The sequence below is a fragment of the Notolabrus celidotus genome, chromosome 20, assembly GCF_009762535.1.
Source record: "Notolabrus celidotus isolate fNotCel1 chromosome 20, fNotCel1.pri, whole genome shotgun sequence".
Classification (NCBI taxonomy): Eukaryota; Metazoa; Chordata; class Actinopteri; order Labriformes; family Labridae; genus Notolabrus; species Notolabrus celidotus.
Window position 1 is genome coordinate 19993480 of NC_048291.1, and position 17977 is coordinate 20011456.

Sequence of the window (17977 nt, forward strand, 5' to 3'; positions counted from 1 at the left end):
TTCTTTTCGAGTGGAGAGCCTCAAAAAACCTTCTTGATGCACATGCCTTCATCGGTGGGTCACACCTAACAGGCTCTGATACAAAAATAAACACTGTTAACAAAAATATCTACAATTTCTGTAAAATATTATATTTAGGTCTGGTTGGTTACGTTTGTACTGATAAATACTAATTTTTACCTGTAATTATTACAATTCAAGCTGGTTGCTAACCATATTTAGCTACTTGAAGCTCTCATAATCTATTTTAGCATTCAGTTTCACCTGTTTATCCATACACTTCACAGTATTAAACCAATTAATTTCATTGCTACTTTATTTTAAGCTAGTACAGTTACACTGAGACATGGTTTGTTACATTTATATCACATTTCAACATTCCATGAAATCATTGCTTTTAGCTAACATCTGGTTAAATGTTCCTCATCCAATAGCTAGCAGGTGTTAGGCAACTTGTAGCGTTTTCAGCCATTTTCCCCAAGACTCCAAGTATTTGTATTAGTAGCTAACTCTGCTAACTCACTAGCTTTTGCTCCCATTCATTACTGTTAGCTATTTAAACTATTTATCACCAAGTTTCAGCTTCCACTCATTACTTTTAGCTTTTCCAACCATTTATCCATTGGTCTAAGCTTATAAATGGTCATTTTAATCAGGATTTCATGAGTTTTGGTTAACAATGTAATGGTTTTAGCGAGCGACAGTTTATCCTTAAGCTTTAACTGCCACTCATTACATACAGCTCTTTCAAATATGTATCCATTGATTTAGCCAAGTTAGCCACGTGTAAGCTACTTCTTTAGTGGCTAACTATGTATTTCTTCTAATATTCATTTCACCCATTAATCTATATTTGTCATATTCAACCATCATCACCATTTGCTACTTGACATTTCAACCCTTGTACCTTAGTACCATTGCTTTCGTTGCTATGTCACGATTATCCTAATTTCAAGTAATCATACATTCATTTTAGCTCCTTTCAATATTATTCACAATTTCTTCTGTTACTTTACATTTTAGCTGTTTGTCACCAACTAATTTCTTTCATCTTCAATATGATTTAAGTTTCTTTTACAGTAGGTTAACTGTTCATCTATGCTGAACTTTGAAGCAATTTTCCTATTTCCTATTTTCAGGAAAAAAACAGGTTCAAACACCTAAGTTCAAAAAAAGAGGCAATACATCTTGTTGAAACTGCTTCTCTAAAAAAAAAAAAAATCGTAAACAAAATGAGGCACAAAAGAAAAAGATCATAGAAAGGCATAATGAATGTTCTCATTTACAAAATCTGACAAACACACTGCTTGCAGGTTTAATTCTTTTTTATTAGCATTTGTCTTTCTCTATGTCATATATGGTAACCCCCGAGTCCTTGCAAAATTGAGTTCCCAGAAATGTACAGCTTGATTTTCTTATGCGAAACCCACAATTTCTGCACAACGAACCATCACATCTCAAAATGCAGAGTCCAGTCTCCAGCCACATGTCGAGCATCAAAAGCACTTAGTGTGACTGACCAAGCTCTGAGCGAAAAAGTTCATTCTGTTCTTAACCCATTATAAAAAAAGGGGACAGTGTGGATACATCAGGCCTGGGACGAACAGTGGCGCTTGGCTTTGTTATTTACAAACAGGAAGTTGGAGTGCGGGCGGGAGGAGCAAGGGGGTGCAGGAGACCCCAGTGTGGTGATTAACATCCTCCTTTCCTTGTGGCATGGTCCCGAGCGGACGATTCCCTGTATGGTCCACGAACCCCAGAATGCCTTGTGAGCGATTTCTACCACTCGGGGGGAACAGGTGAAGGGGGGGAAAAGGTTAGAGTGAGGAGAAGGCAGGGGCTGCTCTCACAGCCTCTTTTTAAAACCATTCTTCAGGTGACTTGTCGGGTGATTCTTCAAAACCGCAGAAAAATTAAGATATTCAAACATTCAGTTCCAGGGCTGGTTGGCAAACTGAACAGTGAGAGACAAAGACCAACCAACCCAAGATTATACCCGGTTACACTCTGAGAACAGACCAGGCAAGTTTTTTTTTTATATATAATACATGTATGTATAAGTATTGTATATGCATTTATTGTTATTTTACAAGATTCCCTGATGGCCAGCGCAGAGAGAAACAGGAAAAAAAGGACAGGGAGGCTCGTCCAATTTTACATACAGTAGAAACCAGTGATAGGAGGAGAGAGTAGGGGCACAGTGCCTGGATTTGTCCACGTTGTGTCAGATCAACCCCAGTCAGATTAGAAGGAGGAGATGGAAAGGACGGGGAGAATAAGTGTGAGGGAGGACCAGGAGGAGCAGCATGTCTACCCAGGCAGTTTGTTGTTCTGTTAGGTTATCTTCACTTATCAGCTGGTTTGTTGGTTTGTTTGTTTGTTTGTTTATTTGTTTGCTTGCTTGCTGGGTCGTTGAATGTTTGTAATCTCCTCATCCTCCTCCCCTCGTCCCTCCCGGGTTGAACTGATTGATCAACAGAGGTCTGACTGGCCCGCACCTCTCCAGACAGGAGGAGCGATGGTTTCAGTCTCTCTGAGGAGGGAGAAGAAGACAGAATACAGAGATGAAATCAGTTAGTAAAAATGCATCATCACACAATGCATCCTCAGCTCTTCTGGAACTCACCTTATGTGAGCTTCTTGGCTTTGTTGTAGAGCGAGTCCACCACTTTGCTCATGTTCTGAATGGTCTCCAGGGCCGCCTCGTAGGTCTTGTCAACCACAGGCTCCTCAAAAACTATCAGCACTCCTTCACCTTGGTCCAAAATACCTACATGCGAGGACAAAAGGAGGCACACAAGGAAGGAAAAGTTATTGCATTAATGCAACAAGGAATCACTCATATTTACAAATTTCTTAGTATTGAGTATTATTAAAGATCTGTAGACGGTACCGTGGAACTTCTCGTCCAGGATCATCTGTGATAATTTTCTCTCCACGTCTCCCTGAAAAAGAAGACACATTTAGATTGACGGGATTTGCAGTGAAAACTTAAAGAATGAAAGAATGAGCTTAACTCAAGTATGACTTCAGTGAAATACCATTCAAACCTACCTTAGAGAGTTTGATGAGGGAGGAAATGTGTGCTATCTGTAAAACAAAGAAGAACAAGGACACTTAAATTAGCATTATATATGCAAAATCTGGCTCATCTGGAGGCACAAAGCAAAGTCTGGATATCCCAAGATCACCTGGACTCTGGAGAACGGTTCGATGACCCTGATGAGGTTCTGCTCCAGCAGGTTATCATACAGCTTGGTCAGATGGGTGCTGATGATGGGGTCATCCCTTAGCTCTGCTTTGTATTCTGTTAGTGCCTGTTTGTTTTAAACACAAGTGAAGAGGTAAAGGAGAAATCAGAGGTGGGCGTGAGCTGAGCCCTCACAAGAATCAAATATTCAGAATGACAGGCGGTTCTGTTCCCGGCTGTTTTGAGGTTCAGATATAGAAGTGTGTCAAGAGCTAGAATACAATCAACACACCTGCTCAAAGTCTGCAAGCGACCGGTTCTTGCTGGCTAGTGCCACGCATTTCAGCGAGTCTGTCTGTAGAAAAATGGAACAAAGAAGAGGTTTTAGATACATGACACATGAATGCAACGAGAATCCTCTTCCAAGCTCAGCTCCTGACTGATATTCTGATTAAGAGACTCTTCGACAAATTGGTTTTCTGACTAGCCTGTGACTAGAGGATTAAAAGTTGCCTCAGCATTGCCAAAGTATCATGTGCGTTACTGCATCACTAGGCAATATTCACTCCTTTTTATGTATTATTGGAATCCACTACACAACATAGCATTGTTGTAATCTATCTTCAGCTAAATGGCTCTTAGTCCAGCACAAAAATGTAAAATCAGACCGGAAGGATGGACATACACTACCGTTCAAAAGTTTGGGGTCACCCAGACAATTTTGTGTTTTCCATGAAAACTCACACTTTTATTTATCAAATGAGTTACAAAATGAATAGAAAATATAGTCAAGACATTGAGAATGTTAGAAATAATGATTTTTATTTGAAATAATAATTTTGTCCTTTAAACTTTGCTTTCATCAAAGAATGCTCCCTTTGCAGCAATTACAGCATTGCAGACCTTTGGCATTCTAGCTGTTTATTTGTTGAGGGAATCTGAAGAAATTCTGAAGAAATTTCACCCCATGCTTCCTGAAGCACCTCCCACAAGTTGGATTGGCTTGATGGACACTTCTTGCGTACCATAGAGTCAAGATGCTCCCACAACAGCTCAATGGGGTTGAGATCTGGTGACTGCGCTGTCCACTCCATTAAAGACAGAATACCAGCTGCCTGCTCCTTCCCTAAATAGTTGTTGCATAATTTGGAAGTGTGCTTTGGGTCATTGTCCTGTTGTAGGAGGAAATTGGCTCCAATCAAGCGCTGTCCACAGGGTATGGCATGGCATTGCAAAATTGAGTGATAGCCTTCATTATTCAAAATCCCTTTTATCTTGTACAAATCTCCCACTTTACCTGCACCAAAGCAGCCCCAGACCATCACATTACCTCTACCATGCTTGGCAGATGGCGTCAGGCACTCTTCCAGCATCTTTTCACTTGTTCTGCGTCTCACAAATGTTCTTCTGTGTGATCCAAACACCTGAAACTTCGATTTGTCTGTCCATAACACTTTCCAATCTTCCTCTGTCCAATGTCTGTGTTCTTTTGCCCATATTAATCTTTTCCTTTTGTTGGCCAGTCTGAGATATGGCTTTTTCTTTGCCACTCTGCCTAGAAGGCCAGCATCCCGGAGTCGCCTCTTCACTGTAGACGTTGACACTGGCGTTTTGCGGGTACCATTTAATGAAGCTGCCAGTTCAGGACCTGTGAGGTGTCTATTTCTCAAACTAGAGACTCTACTGTACTTGTCTTCTTGCTCAGTTGTGCACCGGGGCCTCCCACTTCTCTTTCTACTCTGGTTAGAGCCTGTTTGTGCTGTTCTCTGAAGGGAGTAGTACACATCGTTGTAGGAAATGTTCAGTTTCTTGTCAATTTCTCACATGGAATAGCCTTAATTTCTAAGAACAAGAATAGACTGTCGAGTTTCATATGAAAGTTCTCTTTTTCTGGCCATTTTGAGAGTATAATCGAACCCACAAATGTGATGCTCCAGATACTCAACTAGCTCAAAGAAAGGCCAGTTTTACAGCTTCTCTAACCAGCAAAACCATTTTCAGCTGTGCTAACGTATCTGCACAAGGGTTTTCAAGGTGTTTCTAATCATCCATTAGCTTTCTAACGCGATTAGCAAACACAATGTACCATTAGAACACTGGAGTGATGGTTGCTGGAAATGGGCCTCTATACACCTATGTAGATATTCCATTAAAAACCAGACGTTTGCAGCTAGAATAGTCATTTACCACATTAACAATGTATAGTGTATTTCTGATTAATTTAATGTTATCTTCATTGAAAAAAACAGGGCTTTTCTTTCAAAAATATGGAACTTTCTAAGTGACCCCAAACTTTTGAACGGTAGTGTAGATATCAAATGTTGACCTCCCAAATCAAAGGCTTCGAAGAGAAAGAGCGAATGAGTGTCTGAAATTTCATCTGCTTACAAAATCAGAATATATTGCAAATACACAGCAAACCAATTCTGCCCATTACACTTGTGTTTTCAGTAGGGATGGGTGATGATTTTCGAATATTCATTCACTTATTAAAAATCGGAGAGTTACTGCAAATATTTTCTCATTTTAAAATTATTTTTTTTATCGTTTTCATCGGTGCCTGGTTGTAATATGGTATTTCTGCCAGACGGTGGCTATGAAGTGTCTTCAAGCTGTTTGCTAACCGCATTAAGTAACAGAAGAAGAAGAATGCTAACTACATGAAATAACAAAAGAAGAAGAAAACATTAACTAATGTTGCAGCGATTTTCTCTGTTTCTGAATGTCACACTAGTACACGTATTTCCTACACCAGACTGGCTGGGAAATGTAAACATACATGCCCGTCACGTCACAGAAACACCAACATAAAGATTGAGACAGACGCCGTCAGTGCCCGCTACTAGCGACACCTCGTCCTGCTGCTGATTACTGCCACATAAACGGGAACGGTGATGCCCATCCCTAGTTTTCAGTACTGGAAATGCTTCAAAAAGACAGCACGAGTCACACTCTCTAAAAACAGACTCAGACTTTGCTACACCTTACAAGACCCCCCCATATATCCAGGTCTATCTTAAAGGAACTCAAAGTGTAAACTGTATCAAGGTAATTTAAATCAAATGGTAAAAACACTAAAGAAAAGGTGAGGTCGGTTAAAGTTGAAGTGAAAACTCTCAGTAACAAAGAGACATACCTGTCTTCCAGCATATCGCAGAGCGAGTTTGCCACTGATGAGGGCCTGCACATCCTCCGGCCTGAAACAGAAACACAACACATCAGGACAAAAACCTCTCAGTTCTCTCACAATGACAAATTATATACCTTGATTTCAGCGGCAAACATAAGACAAACAGACTACCCTCATAATGAGTCTGGATTAACAGCCTGATACTTACAGGTTGAGCATGATTTTGCAGAGAAGCATGTATTTGAGGGCTGTGATGGCCCGGGGGCTGTCGATGGAGTCGTAGCCCTCAAACGCCTCATAGAAGTAAGAGTACGCCGTCTTCCAGTCTTTCTCTTCTGCTGCGTGGATGATCCCTAAAAAAAGAAACACCTGTCACTCTTGTTCTCCTGTATAATAAATAGGAATCCAGAGCTTCTCGCAGCTCTACCCTGCTTTGTACCTGACTGCATGTCTAAAGCTGCTTGTAGTTTGGGCGGGCAGTAGATGGCGTTGGCGGTCGTTCTGGCAGATGTGAGTGCGGCGCGGGCCTTGGGCAGGTTACTAAGTGCGTGGTATGTTTTACTCTCTAACAGCTGAACCTCCACCAGCAAGGCTTTGTCGTCCATCTTCTTCAGCTCCTGCAGCAACTGGGAGCCTGCGGAAGGAAGGAAGTTAATTCATTTTTTTACTCGGTCGAGGCAGAAGGCTGTCTAACATGAGTCTGGTTCTGCTTGAGATTTCTGCCTTTTACAGGAAGTTTTTCCTTGCTGCTGCAACTTGTTAAATACTGAAAAGTGCTCTTCTCATGGTGGATTAAAATGAGATAAGACTGAGTCTTATCCTGTCTTGATATTGGGTCTTTGTTAAAATTTTACATAGAGTACAGTCTAAACCTGCTCTGTTTGTAAAAGCATCTTGAGATAACGTTTGTTGTGATTTGGCGCTATACAAATAAAGATTGATTGACTATGTTTGTGGTCTACATAGGTGAAAAAAATGCCTTATTAGAAAATCTAGCACTGTTGTATTAAAAGCTAAACCTAAAAATGTTTTAACACAAGTCTTCTTTTGTTATTTATAAACATCCAGTTTATAAAGTAAACTTAAGACTTATCTTTTTAAATCTGGCTTTTAACTTGCAGTTATTTCTTTTTAGCCCTGGATGGCATTATTACTAGGGATGGGTACGATTACTCGAGTACTCGAGTGCTTGCTGTTGACCCCATTATTCAAACAGCATTTTGTTACTCGCGCACCTGGCAAGATAACTTGAAATCATACAACGTTACATGTGTGACCATGTCCCTTTTGTTTTCGCCTAACTGAATATACTAGGTAGGAAAATAATTAACGGGATATAAACGTTTGACTTCTCAGGCCACGGCTTCAACTTTAGAACACACCAAGCCAGATTTCAGCAAAAACAACTGTTTTACGGTAGCTACGGCAACTCTTTAGGAACACGTTATTCAACCGAAAGCGAAAGCACAACAAACACAGAACAGTCTGTGACACCTGCGACATGTCAGTTAAAAAAAGTAATGTCTAAAAGTACTTAAAAAAACGATGAAGTTAATGTGCAGTGCAAGATATGTGGCGTTAAACTTACATACCATAGAAATACCAGTTTGATGCTTAACTACATACGCTTAAAGCACAAGGAGAAAACAGCGGAGACAAATAACAGGCGATCTCGTCTTTTGCTCGCCCTGTTAGCACACCTCGTTGTGATGAAACCAGAGCGGAGAAAATTAGCCTGATAACAACCAAAAAGGTAACTGGAGATATGCTCCCATTAAGTTTTGTGGAAGGAGAAGGCTTCAAAGAGCTGATCGCATTAGTCGAGCCGGAGTACAAGCTACCATCACAGAGAACAACAACTACGAGAGTGGAAAAGATGTATGAAGAAAAGGCAGCAGAACTTATTACAATTCTGGTGTGGTAGGTCCGTGTCTGACGGACTTTTATTTATTTATTTTTGTTTACAGTTAAAAAAAATTAATAATTGCGAGTACTCGAGTAATCGTTCATTAGGAAATTCGAGTAATCGATTACAAGGATCACGGTAAATTCTCATCCCTAATTATTACCATCATTATTTTGTTGTTTTGGTGTCATTTTTATTTTATTCTACCTTATTTTATGTTGTTTTATCTGTATTTTATTGTATAAATTTTATTTTATTTTTTCTGACATTTATCTTATTGTTTTTTTCTTATAATTTTATTTCCATTTTATAGTATTTTTTTGTTTTTATCTAATTTAACTTTATTGAAATTGTATTTTCTTATTCGATATTTATTTTATCGATTTTATTGTAATGATTTTATTTTTATTTTATATTATTTTTAGGTTTTTATCTGATTTCCATTTATTGATTTTATTTCATTTTTCTGATATTTATTTCATTGACTGTATTGTAATAATTTTATTTTATATTATTTTTGGTATTATCTGCTTTTAAGTTAAGTATTTCATATTACGTTCCTCTATATTGTTTTAGTCTTGTATCATTTTACCTATTGCTGCTGTTTTCTGTCTCTCTGTTTTGTTTTGTTTTGTTTTGGTGAAGCACTTTGGGCTGCATGCTTGGATGTCTGAAAGGAACTATATAAATAAAGAGGAGTTGTGTTGAGTTGTTGTTTCCAAAAGTTAATCAAACACTCACCAAGTTGTAGTGCCTCCTGGTAGCATTTTGTGTCGAAATACAGCGAGATGAGACGAGCCTGATGAGAAAGAGAGCAACCAAGTCAGGGCTCCAGTCTGCGACTCTAACTTCAACCAAGTGTAAAGGTGAGAGTTTGCCAAACATTTTCAGACAAATAACCAAACTTTGACTCGTGAACAAAGTCGAAGCTTTAAGTCATCCGTTGTCCATAGCCACTTTTTAAAGCTGTAGCATTGCATGGAGAGCAACTGCATGGCAGGACTTTAACTTTAACTTGAGAATCAAAATCCTAAAGAAAATTTTCATTTTTAAAAATGTATTTCTTTTAAAACGAACAGAAAAAAGTTATTAAATCAATACAGCTGGTAGAAGCAGTTTCATATTACAGATCTGAGTTTCTGCCAACCTTTTCTTCAAAGCTTCATGTAGCTGTGAGCTTAAGTTAATTTATAATCTGACAGAAATCCTTCATTACTAGTCTGCTGTAAATTTTTCTGGGAGCCAGAATAACACTGATAAACATTTGTCTTGAAGGTAAATCCAGTGTAGGCTGCTACGTGATATTGCTGTGGTAATGAACAAAAATTAGATACAATGAGACTACGCTCTGTATCAAAGGAACAAACCTAATTTGACTGACAAAGTTGTACCAAGTCTCACCTCTAATGCCTGTCTGAGGAAAGTCCTCTTCTCAGCTTTGGCCCACTCTATGCACTCCAGGCAGAGCTCCACCTCCTGACCAGTGGCAGCCTCCATGTCCAGGAACAGGTCCAGCAGGGAGCGGACCAACCGGGCTGCCTTGGCCTTGGAGATCGAGTTGAGGAAGGGCCGTACATACTTCAGGAGACCCCCGAGCTCTGAGGAGAGGAAAGGAGAGAACAGATATAAAGACTCGAGTAAAAATAGAAGACAGACATAACTGATACCCCTTTTCGACCTGGTTCTAGTTCTCGCACTGGTTCAACTTGCGAACCCACTAGGCACCAGTTTGTTTTTCCACCCGCTAGAACCCGTAGAAGAGCCACATCATGACGTCACTTCTACGAGACTGCTTTTCCCAGCAGTGCTAGTGCTAACTTTCCCTCACACTAACAACAATGGCGGACAACGTAGCATGCTTGATGGTGTTTCCTTGACCGACCACTGATTAGCGTTGGAAGCTTCAAATTTGTTATTTTTTCGCTGCAGGAAATTGGCAGAAACTCGTTTGGTTTGTCTTTTTGGTCACGGCAAACCCCGCCCCTCACCCCTGACGTAAGCGGTTCGCAGTTCTAGACCAGCAAAGAGTTGGTGCTTGGTGTTGGTTGTGAACAAGCGGCAACCTGCGGTCTAAAAATATGAGTCCAATGCGGAAATGCCAAAAACTGCGCTTCATAAACAGATGGGTGACGTCACGGATACTACGTCCATATTTCATACAGTCTATGGTTGTGAAACACAAAAAACTCAATTGAGCACCAGCTCCAAACCAGCCCTGAAACTGCCTTGGTGGAAAAGGGGCATGATTGTTATTCCTAATCTGCAAAAAAAAGGCTTGATTTGTTGGTTGCTTTTTCTAATCCTAGATGTTTAATAAGAGAATATTAAAGCCACTTTCATCGTGTTTTACTGTTCATGGTTAAAAACACTGTTAAACATTATATGATCAAGTTGAAACATGTACAAATCATAATTTTTTAATTCCTAGCAGCAACATTTTATTAATTCTCCTGATGTACAAAATCAAACTATGTTCCTGGATGTGTTATGTACGGTGGTCCTGAAGTGCAAATCACAACAGCAAATCAGAAAACACTACGGCAATTCAGAAAACACTACGACATTAACCAAACCATGTCAAAGGACAGACCAGTCCAATCAGTGACGAGAAGTGCCCCCCAAGGGTACCTACTTCTTCCGGTTTGGTTAATGTTGTAGTGTTTTTGGAATGGCCGTAGTATTTTCTGAATTGCCGTAGTGTTTTCTGATTTGCCGTAGTATTTTCTGATTTGCCGTAGTGTTTTCTGAATTGCCTTAGTGTTTTCTGATTTACCGTTGTGTTTTCTGATTTGCCGTTGTGTTTCTTGATTTGCCGTAGTGTTTTCTGAATTGACGTAGTGATTTCTGAATTGCCGTTGTGATTTGCACTTCAGGGCCACCATAGTTATGGGACAGTAAGCCAATTAGTGTAATTCAAAATAATTGAAAAAACTCATCAATGTGGATGTTTAGTCATGATGACGGACTAAGTTAAAAAATGCACTGATGAGTGAATCAGTCAATTATCGATTAAAGCAGCTTTGTGTGAGTCCATATCAAACAGTGGCTACAAATACGAACATCATGTCCCGTTACCTGCAGCCTGTCCAGTTTTGGCCAGCAGCCCACCCAGCTCCAGGATGCTCTGCTCTTTAACACGCACAGCCTCCTCATCACTCTCCTGGATGTCCCGCTTCACTGCAACACACACACAAACACACACGGGTGATGAAGATGATGATGATGATGTAATCAGGTCCGTATTGGCATGAATCACCGATATATGTGAAGTATACACACGCTGACACTGTCTCCTGTCATTAGCATTACGTCAAGTTTTATAGTTTGGATTGGATGGCAAGCAGCCAAGTGGTGATCGTAGCAGCCTGTCAAATGAAAATATGACCCTTCATGGCAGAGACACAGCTCAACGTCAGAAATAAAGACAAAGAAAAATCCGTTCATAACCATTAGCAAGGGGCTGTCACAAAGTTAGTGACGCTGACAGTTTCCCGGTTATTTCTTGTCGGCCTGACACTTGACAAGTCAGGGTATAGCTGCTAACAACGCTGGCTGCATGCTAACGTTAACTAGCCAGCTGTCACCCAAGTTCCTGTCAAACCAATGAGCCGGAGCAGCTAGCATTAGCTCGTCTGATAAGCTTGCCGGCATGATGCTAACCGGCTAGCCCGCTGCTGCTGACTCACTGTGCAAGCTAGCAGAACAAACAGACGGCCAGCACTGGGCTAGCTAACTTAGCTTAGCTGCTAACTGGCTAACATTGAAGATGGCTAACTTAGCCTCTCTACAATAGATAACTGGGTGTACAGCTTTAGTGTCAGGCCGCAATATTATTTAATTCCTAGTGTCACATTATGTTCATTATATTTACCTATTGAATGCAAGATATCGATAGAGGCATTCCGGTCTGTTCCAAGAAGAGACTGTGCTCTCTGAAACTCAGCCACTGCCGCGGCTGCCATCTTTCTTCTGCCTGCCTCCACTCCGTTCGGCCGGGGTGTTTTCCGGTCAGAGCGCTCACATGGTCGGGAACAAATCTGCCCCCAACCGGGGAGGTTGAGAACAACCAGACCGGGGAGTGAAGGCATGTCCACCAACAACCGTGGCGTGATATTGAGTATGAATGTGTTAATAAGGGTTGCAAAATTCCGGGAATTTTCAAAGTTGGAAACATTCCATGGGAATTAACGGGAATTTATGGGAATAAACGGGATAACCCATCTTGATAGGGAACTTAAATATAGTTGGGGAAAATACATTTTAGCATAATCCTGACTAAAACAATCAGATTTGCAAGTACAGTTGAATATCTATGCAGAGCCATCCTCAACAAGACTGGACCCTTTTTATTTACAGTCTATGGGCTGGACACAGTGACACTGAAGAGGAAGAGTCGGAGTTGGATGTTGAGGAAGTGGACATTGAGGATGTTGATGAGACCCAGGAAGAGCCCATTGCCTGAAAGGGTTTAGCAAAAATGCAGAGGCTAGGCTTGAGAAGTTTGAGGGAAGATGCTTTTTTTATTTGCATGTTGCATGGGACTTTTTTGGAGGGAGAGGGACTATTTTCATTTAACATTTTGAATGGGACTTTGTTGGGATTGCATTTTTGTTAATTTCTTAATGGGTTGGGTCGGAGGGGGATGAGTAATACTTAACTTAACATGTTTTTGTTCTTCAATGAAAGAATTGATAGTTCAATAGAATTTTTAACACTTGATAAAGTTCTACTTACAAATAAATCTGTTTTAATTGTATTATTTTCGATGGATTTCTACTTATAAGAAAACAAATATTTATGCTTGGATATGATACCTTTCCATTAAATTACCCTCAATTCCCAGTTAACTCCCATAAATTCCCATAATTCCCATTGAAAGTTTCCAATTTGGAATATTTCCAAAGTTCCGCAGCTTAACTTCCCATGGAAATTAACCTGAAACTTTCTGGACATTTACTGGACATTTTCCACCCCTTTGCAACCCTATGTGTTATTGAACAATGGAAATAGTTTCATTGATTTGATTCATCTGAAAATTTTAAGATATTTGCTGCAAGAGCTTCCATTGTCTTCATCTATGATAGCATTTCAGACTGTTACATGCTAATTTTAAATGAATGGAGGATCCATGGATATGTGCTACCAGCAACATTATGAATGTATGTGTGTTGTCTTCAGAGCTTAGTTTTAACTGTAAACAAAATATATATCTTACATACATAAAAATAACTGTGTTTAAGCAGAGCATTACCCAATTTTATTTAGGCTAAATTTAATAAATACAAAATGCATTACACAAACCAAAATATGTTTGTTCAGCTAGTTTCTATATAAGCAGTGGACTTTGCTGCATTTTCAGTTACACTAGAATCACAAAAAGTTATATAAGTAGAGAAGAGTGAGCTAAATTGGAGTTTCAGTTATTCTAGTATCAGAGTATCACAGTCAGATTCCACTGATAAACTTAAATTCCTTATAGTTTCAGCAAAGGTACTTTGTAATACTTAATATGAAAAGTGTGTGATTTTAACAAAGATTAAATAGGATCCTTGGTAGGAAGTGATTATGAAGTGCTGGACTCCAGCGGCAACAGTTACTACCACTACTACTTGCCTCATTACTACCATATCTCTCTCTCTCTCTCTCTCTCTCTTATTCTCCTCTATCCCTCTTTCCAACCCCAACTCGGTCAAGGCAGGTGGCTGTCTAACATGAGTCTGGTTCTGCTCAAGGTTTCTACCTGTTAAAAGGAAGTTTCTCCTTGCCGCTGTAACTAGCTAAATGTGTTTGTTGTGATTTGATGCTCTACAAATAAAGATTTGTTGATTGATTGATAAGAGAGGGAGAAACACAGGAAATTTGAAAGTATCAACATATTGAATTTCAAAAATACCCTTTATTTCACAAACATAGACAACATAAAAACCCATATATATTGCAATTGAAGTCACTCAAGCGGCATCTTCTTTCATAGGACAATGGAGAGGTAGTCACAGACCTGAAAGAAGAGAAAAGAACTATGAACTTACTTAAGAAAGAGGAACTAAAGCACTTACAGTCTAAAGGAGGAAGAAACCGTTGCTCGTACTGGCAGGGAGTTATACAATTAAGGTTTTTAGTAATAGATTTTCTTTTCCTGGTATGAACTTCCTGAATCTAATTTTAACTTGGCAGTGACTGAGCAGTACCTTGCAGCTTATCATCAGGTTAGGAGAGCTGGTGTCTGTGTTGGGAGTTACAGAGAAAACCGGATTGTAAAGACAGTCCTCCATGTGTTCGGACACTCTGGACTCCAGGAGATTCCGTAGGATGTCACGGGTGATGTTCTGATTCTGAAGAGAGGAGCAAACAAGAATTGAAAAAAAAAATCTCTACAATTTTTCCTCTTTTTGGAATAATGAACATGTTATCGATTGGGGACTTTTAATGCATACAGGTGGGGTAATGTTGGCATGGAATCAGGGGCTATCTGCAAATCCAGTGTTATCTATTTTAGTCAGCATCTATTTATGATTAGGTAGTTTTACATCATTAAAAAAAATGTAAAATTGACTCTCAAGCTCTGGATCTGGATTTATAGAGTGTTTTTCCTGTTTTCAAAGCACCCTTTTTGATATCCCCAGAAAGTCTACGTTATGTTGTATCCAAAATATGTAAATCATGTGTTCAGATTTGTTTTATTCATTTGAAAAAGGTTATACAAGTAATATAGTAGGATAAATAAGTAACAATCTAAAGAACAAACCTTAGTGTTAATGTAGAGTCCACAGGGGCAAGAGATGAAATAGCTATTGATGTTCAAGTTTCTCCTGGGAAACACAAGAAGCATGCTACTGTCACAAGAGTGTATATTTTAGTTTCTAACCAGTATTGTTTCACATTTTAGAATTGTAATCTTTCACTTACATGTGACATATGGGACATATGATATGCGTCTCATCCATCCCCTCAACAACAGAAGATATGTACTGCTGTTCGAACTGCAGGTTCCTCTCATACTCTTCAATGATGGACATTTCTGATGCACAAAGAAAGAAATGCATGATTTACACAGGGGCACATTCTTACTTCAAGCAAATGTAATAGAAAACAAATTTCTTCCTAATCTTGTTTATAATAATTTCAAAATACTTGGTTTCAGGGGCATTTCAATATAGTTTAAAGTACATTTGTTGTTGTATTTGCAGTCTGGAGTTTGTGTGGATGAAAATCAGCATGCTTCCATTCATAGAAGTATGTTACCATGAGACATGAGCTCCTGTTGGATTTCTTCCAGTATTGCTAGTTCATCATATTCTTTCATGACACTAAAAATCTGTAAGAGAAGAAAAAGAAGACCTTCAGTCGGTTTCAAATCTCAGCCAGTCAGTAGTGGATTTGGATAAGGAGGAACAACCAATCAAGGGCCTGTGTCCACAAACAACCTTTGAAGTTATTAAGTTATGTAGTTATTTTATCTGAAGTTATAAAGTTAAGTTAAATCATCAATACTTATATTCAAGTTTATTAACAAGTTTTCAAGAAATGTTGTGAAAGGTGGGGATCTTAATGGCCAAACATAGGACCTGGATAAATATAGGACATAGAGAGAACATACAGAGACTCGGGGTTATAGTATTAAGTTTGAGTGTGGACACAGAAGGGACAGACTGAGACTAGCCTCGGCTACGCCGTGTGGACCCCACAGAGAGGGCAGTCTCCGGTCCTCTGACTGCAGCGCGCTCCACTCCTCCTCCATCACCTCCTGGACAATAATGGAGGCGCCGGAACTCTCTCCCATCTGACGATACTTCTCCAGCAGCCTCGACCGGCTGTTTTTTAGCCTGTCCACACAGCGCTAGAAAGATAATGGAGACAAAACACAGCAGCAGTGTTAGCCGACATTCTAGCTAGCTAACTCACAAGTCAACAGTGTATTCCTTACTTTGCGATACGTCTCTTTCCATGGCGGAGTCGTTCCCTTGTAAAGTGAGCGGTGTCTGTGTAATGCATCCATGTGTATGTTACGACAGACGACTAAAAAGTGACATGCGTAGAATTACTTTTTAAAGCTAAGTAGCTGAACTTGTGTATGACTGCAAAAACAAAACATTTGGCTTATAATCTCTTGCCCCGGAAGTTAACGTGCAATGCCGCAAGTGCATGACGGGTTATGTAGTTTAGTGACGCCAAAACGGGTTAACTGCGATTCGTCTAGGCAGAGGGGAATTATTCAGAGACACAATCAAAGCTAGGATTTGCAATAAGTATCTAACCCTACCAAACACTTCTTAAAGTGGTAAAAAAATACAAACAAACAAAAAAAAAGATTTAGGGGATTTTTAAAAAGGATTTATTAAAGCTGCTGGTGGTAGGAATGGTGTCAAAACGTTACTTTTTTCCTGCTGGGTTTGGAGAAAAGGTCATAAGACCCATCAGTACTCATTGGCAGGGGCGTCGCCAGGAATTATGGCCGCCCTGAAATGATATCTCAGTCGGCCCCATCACCACAGCCAACCCTACAAAATAAAAACATTGCTGCTATAATACTGGTTTATTTGCATTAAACAAAAATATATGCTGAAACTATCCTGGTTAACTGACTTAAATCTAAGCTATATCAAGATTATTTTTTTTCACAATTTCTCCAAATGTAACTGCACAATATTGACCTTCAGACTGGCCACCTCTTTAAACAAGATTATTTGAAGCCAAGTGACTTGTTAATAACAACAAGGGGGCATTATTTGGTATAATCTAACCTCACAAAGTAAAATAAAACTCCAAAAACCTACAGTTTACTTTCAATCAGTTTCAGCCACACTTGATGCTATGAAAATATGACAATGTCAAGCGTTTTTTTATTCATGGACAGCTTTTTAAATCACACTAATAGCCCATTGTGTATGCGTTTTTAACTTATTAATTGCGCATCCACATTGATTGATCAAGGCTCAGGGTCTGTTCCGCAGCCACTGTCCACTCAGCACCCCAGAAGCTCCCTGCTGCTGACAGAGAGGTGCGGCCAAAACGTAAACAGAGAGTCCCCTTTTTTTCCAGAAAGGAATTTTGAATGTTTCTTTATATATTCAGACAATTTTAGTCATCTTATTGCAGTTATAACAAAACAAAAGAAAAGGGTAGTAGAAAACTTTCAGGCCCATTAGGGGTTACGGGACCAGATAGGGGAGGGGTAGTGTTGACATTCGAAATCTCTCTCCGAACTGATGTTTATATCACGACTACCAACAGCAGCTTTAAGTCTTTAATGGCTGGAAGTGCATGCCATTAAAAATGAGAATTTTACATAACATACTACTAATGTACAATAAAATACAATGCCGTGCCATACTTTATGATACAATGCAATACATGATACAATACAATATGATAGGCTACAATACAAAACTCTATATTATACAATACAATATGATATGATACTAAACAATAAAACACCATACTATACCTTACCAAACCGTACTTTGCCACACCACACCACACCACACCACACCACATCATGCCAAGCCATGCCATACAGTTTTTTAACATACCGCACCAGACTTTGCCATGCTATACCATGCCATACCATATCACACCATACCATATCACACCATACCATACAGCAATATAACAAACCATACCTCACCGTACTTTGTCATGCCATACCATACCACACAACACCATACCATACCATACTATACCATACCATACCATATCATACCATACCATACCATACCACACCATACCATACCATACCATACCATACCATACT

The 17977-nt window shown here is 39.5% G+C and overlaps 2 protein-coding genes across 2 annotated transcripts; both read right to left on the reverse strand.

The window, feature by feature from the left end:
- Window positions 1–1307: 1307 nt before the first annotated feature.
- LOC117832196 (26S proteasome non-ATPase regulatory subunit 11A) lies at window positions 1308–12314 on the reverse strand. Its single transcript, XM_034711216.1, has 13 exons — window positions 12098–12314; window positions 11302–11403; window positions 9628–9824; window positions 8968–9025; window positions 6760–6954; window positions 6529–6673; window positions 6327–6387; window positions 3483–3545; window positions 3192–3317; window positions 3055–3090; window positions 2894–2945; window positions 2627–2770; window positions 1308–2533 (listed from the first exon to the last, which is right to left on the reverse strand). Exons 1-12 carry the CDS (start codon window positions 12312–12314, stop codon window positions 2628–2630), a joined length of 1395 nt encoding a protein of 464 aa, XP_034567107.1. The 3' UTR covers window positions 1308–2533; window position 2627.
- Window positions 12315–14102: 1788 nt separating this feature from the next.
- On the reverse strand, window positions 14103–16354 carry rpain (RPA interacting protein). Its single transcript, XM_034711325.1, has 7 exons — window positions 16151–16354; window positions 15887–16063; window positions 15469–15541; window positions 15133–15244; window positions 14972–15035; window positions 14415–14558; window positions 14103–14224 (listed from the first exon to the last, which is right to left on the reverse strand). Exons 1-7 carry the CDS (start codon window positions 16220–16222, stop codon window positions 14195–14197), a joined length of 672 nt encoding a protein of 223 aa, XP_034567216.1. The 5' UTR covers window positions 16223–16354; the 3' UTR covers window positions 14103–14194.
- Between the last annotated feature and the right edge of the window lie 1623 nt (window positions 16355–17977).

What these genes read in the sequence shown, in the direction of transcription:
- rpain (XM_034711325.1), bottom strand. Translation starts at nt 16,222, where the DNA reads ATGGATGCATTACACAGACACCGCTCACTTTACAAGGGAACGACTCCG. An exon ending in GGAAAGAGACGTATCGCAAA is followed by an intron (nt 16,064 to 16,150) that starts GTAAGGAATACA and finishes TTATCTTTCTAG; the next exon opens with CGCTGTGTGGACAGGCTAAA. An exon ending in ATATGTCCCATATGTCACAT is followed by an intron (nt 15,036 to 15,132) that starts GTAAGTGAAAGA and finishes TGTGTTTCCCAG; the next exon opens with GAGAAACTTGAACATCAATA.
- LOC117832196 (XM_034711216.1), bottom strand. Translation starts at nt 12,314, where the DNA reads ATGCCTTCACTCCCCGGTCTGGTTGTTCTCAACCTCCCCGGTTGGGGG. An exon ending in TCCTCAGACAGGCATTAGAG is followed by an intron (nt 9,026 to 9,627) that starts GTGAGACTTGGT and finishes CTTTCTCATCAG; the next exon opens with GCTCGTCTCATCTCGCTGTA. An exon ending in TGCGATATGCTGGAAGACAG is followed by an intron (nt 3,546 to 6,326) that starts GTATGTCTCTTT and finishes ATTTTTCTACAG; the next exon opens with ACAGACTCGCTGAAATGCGT.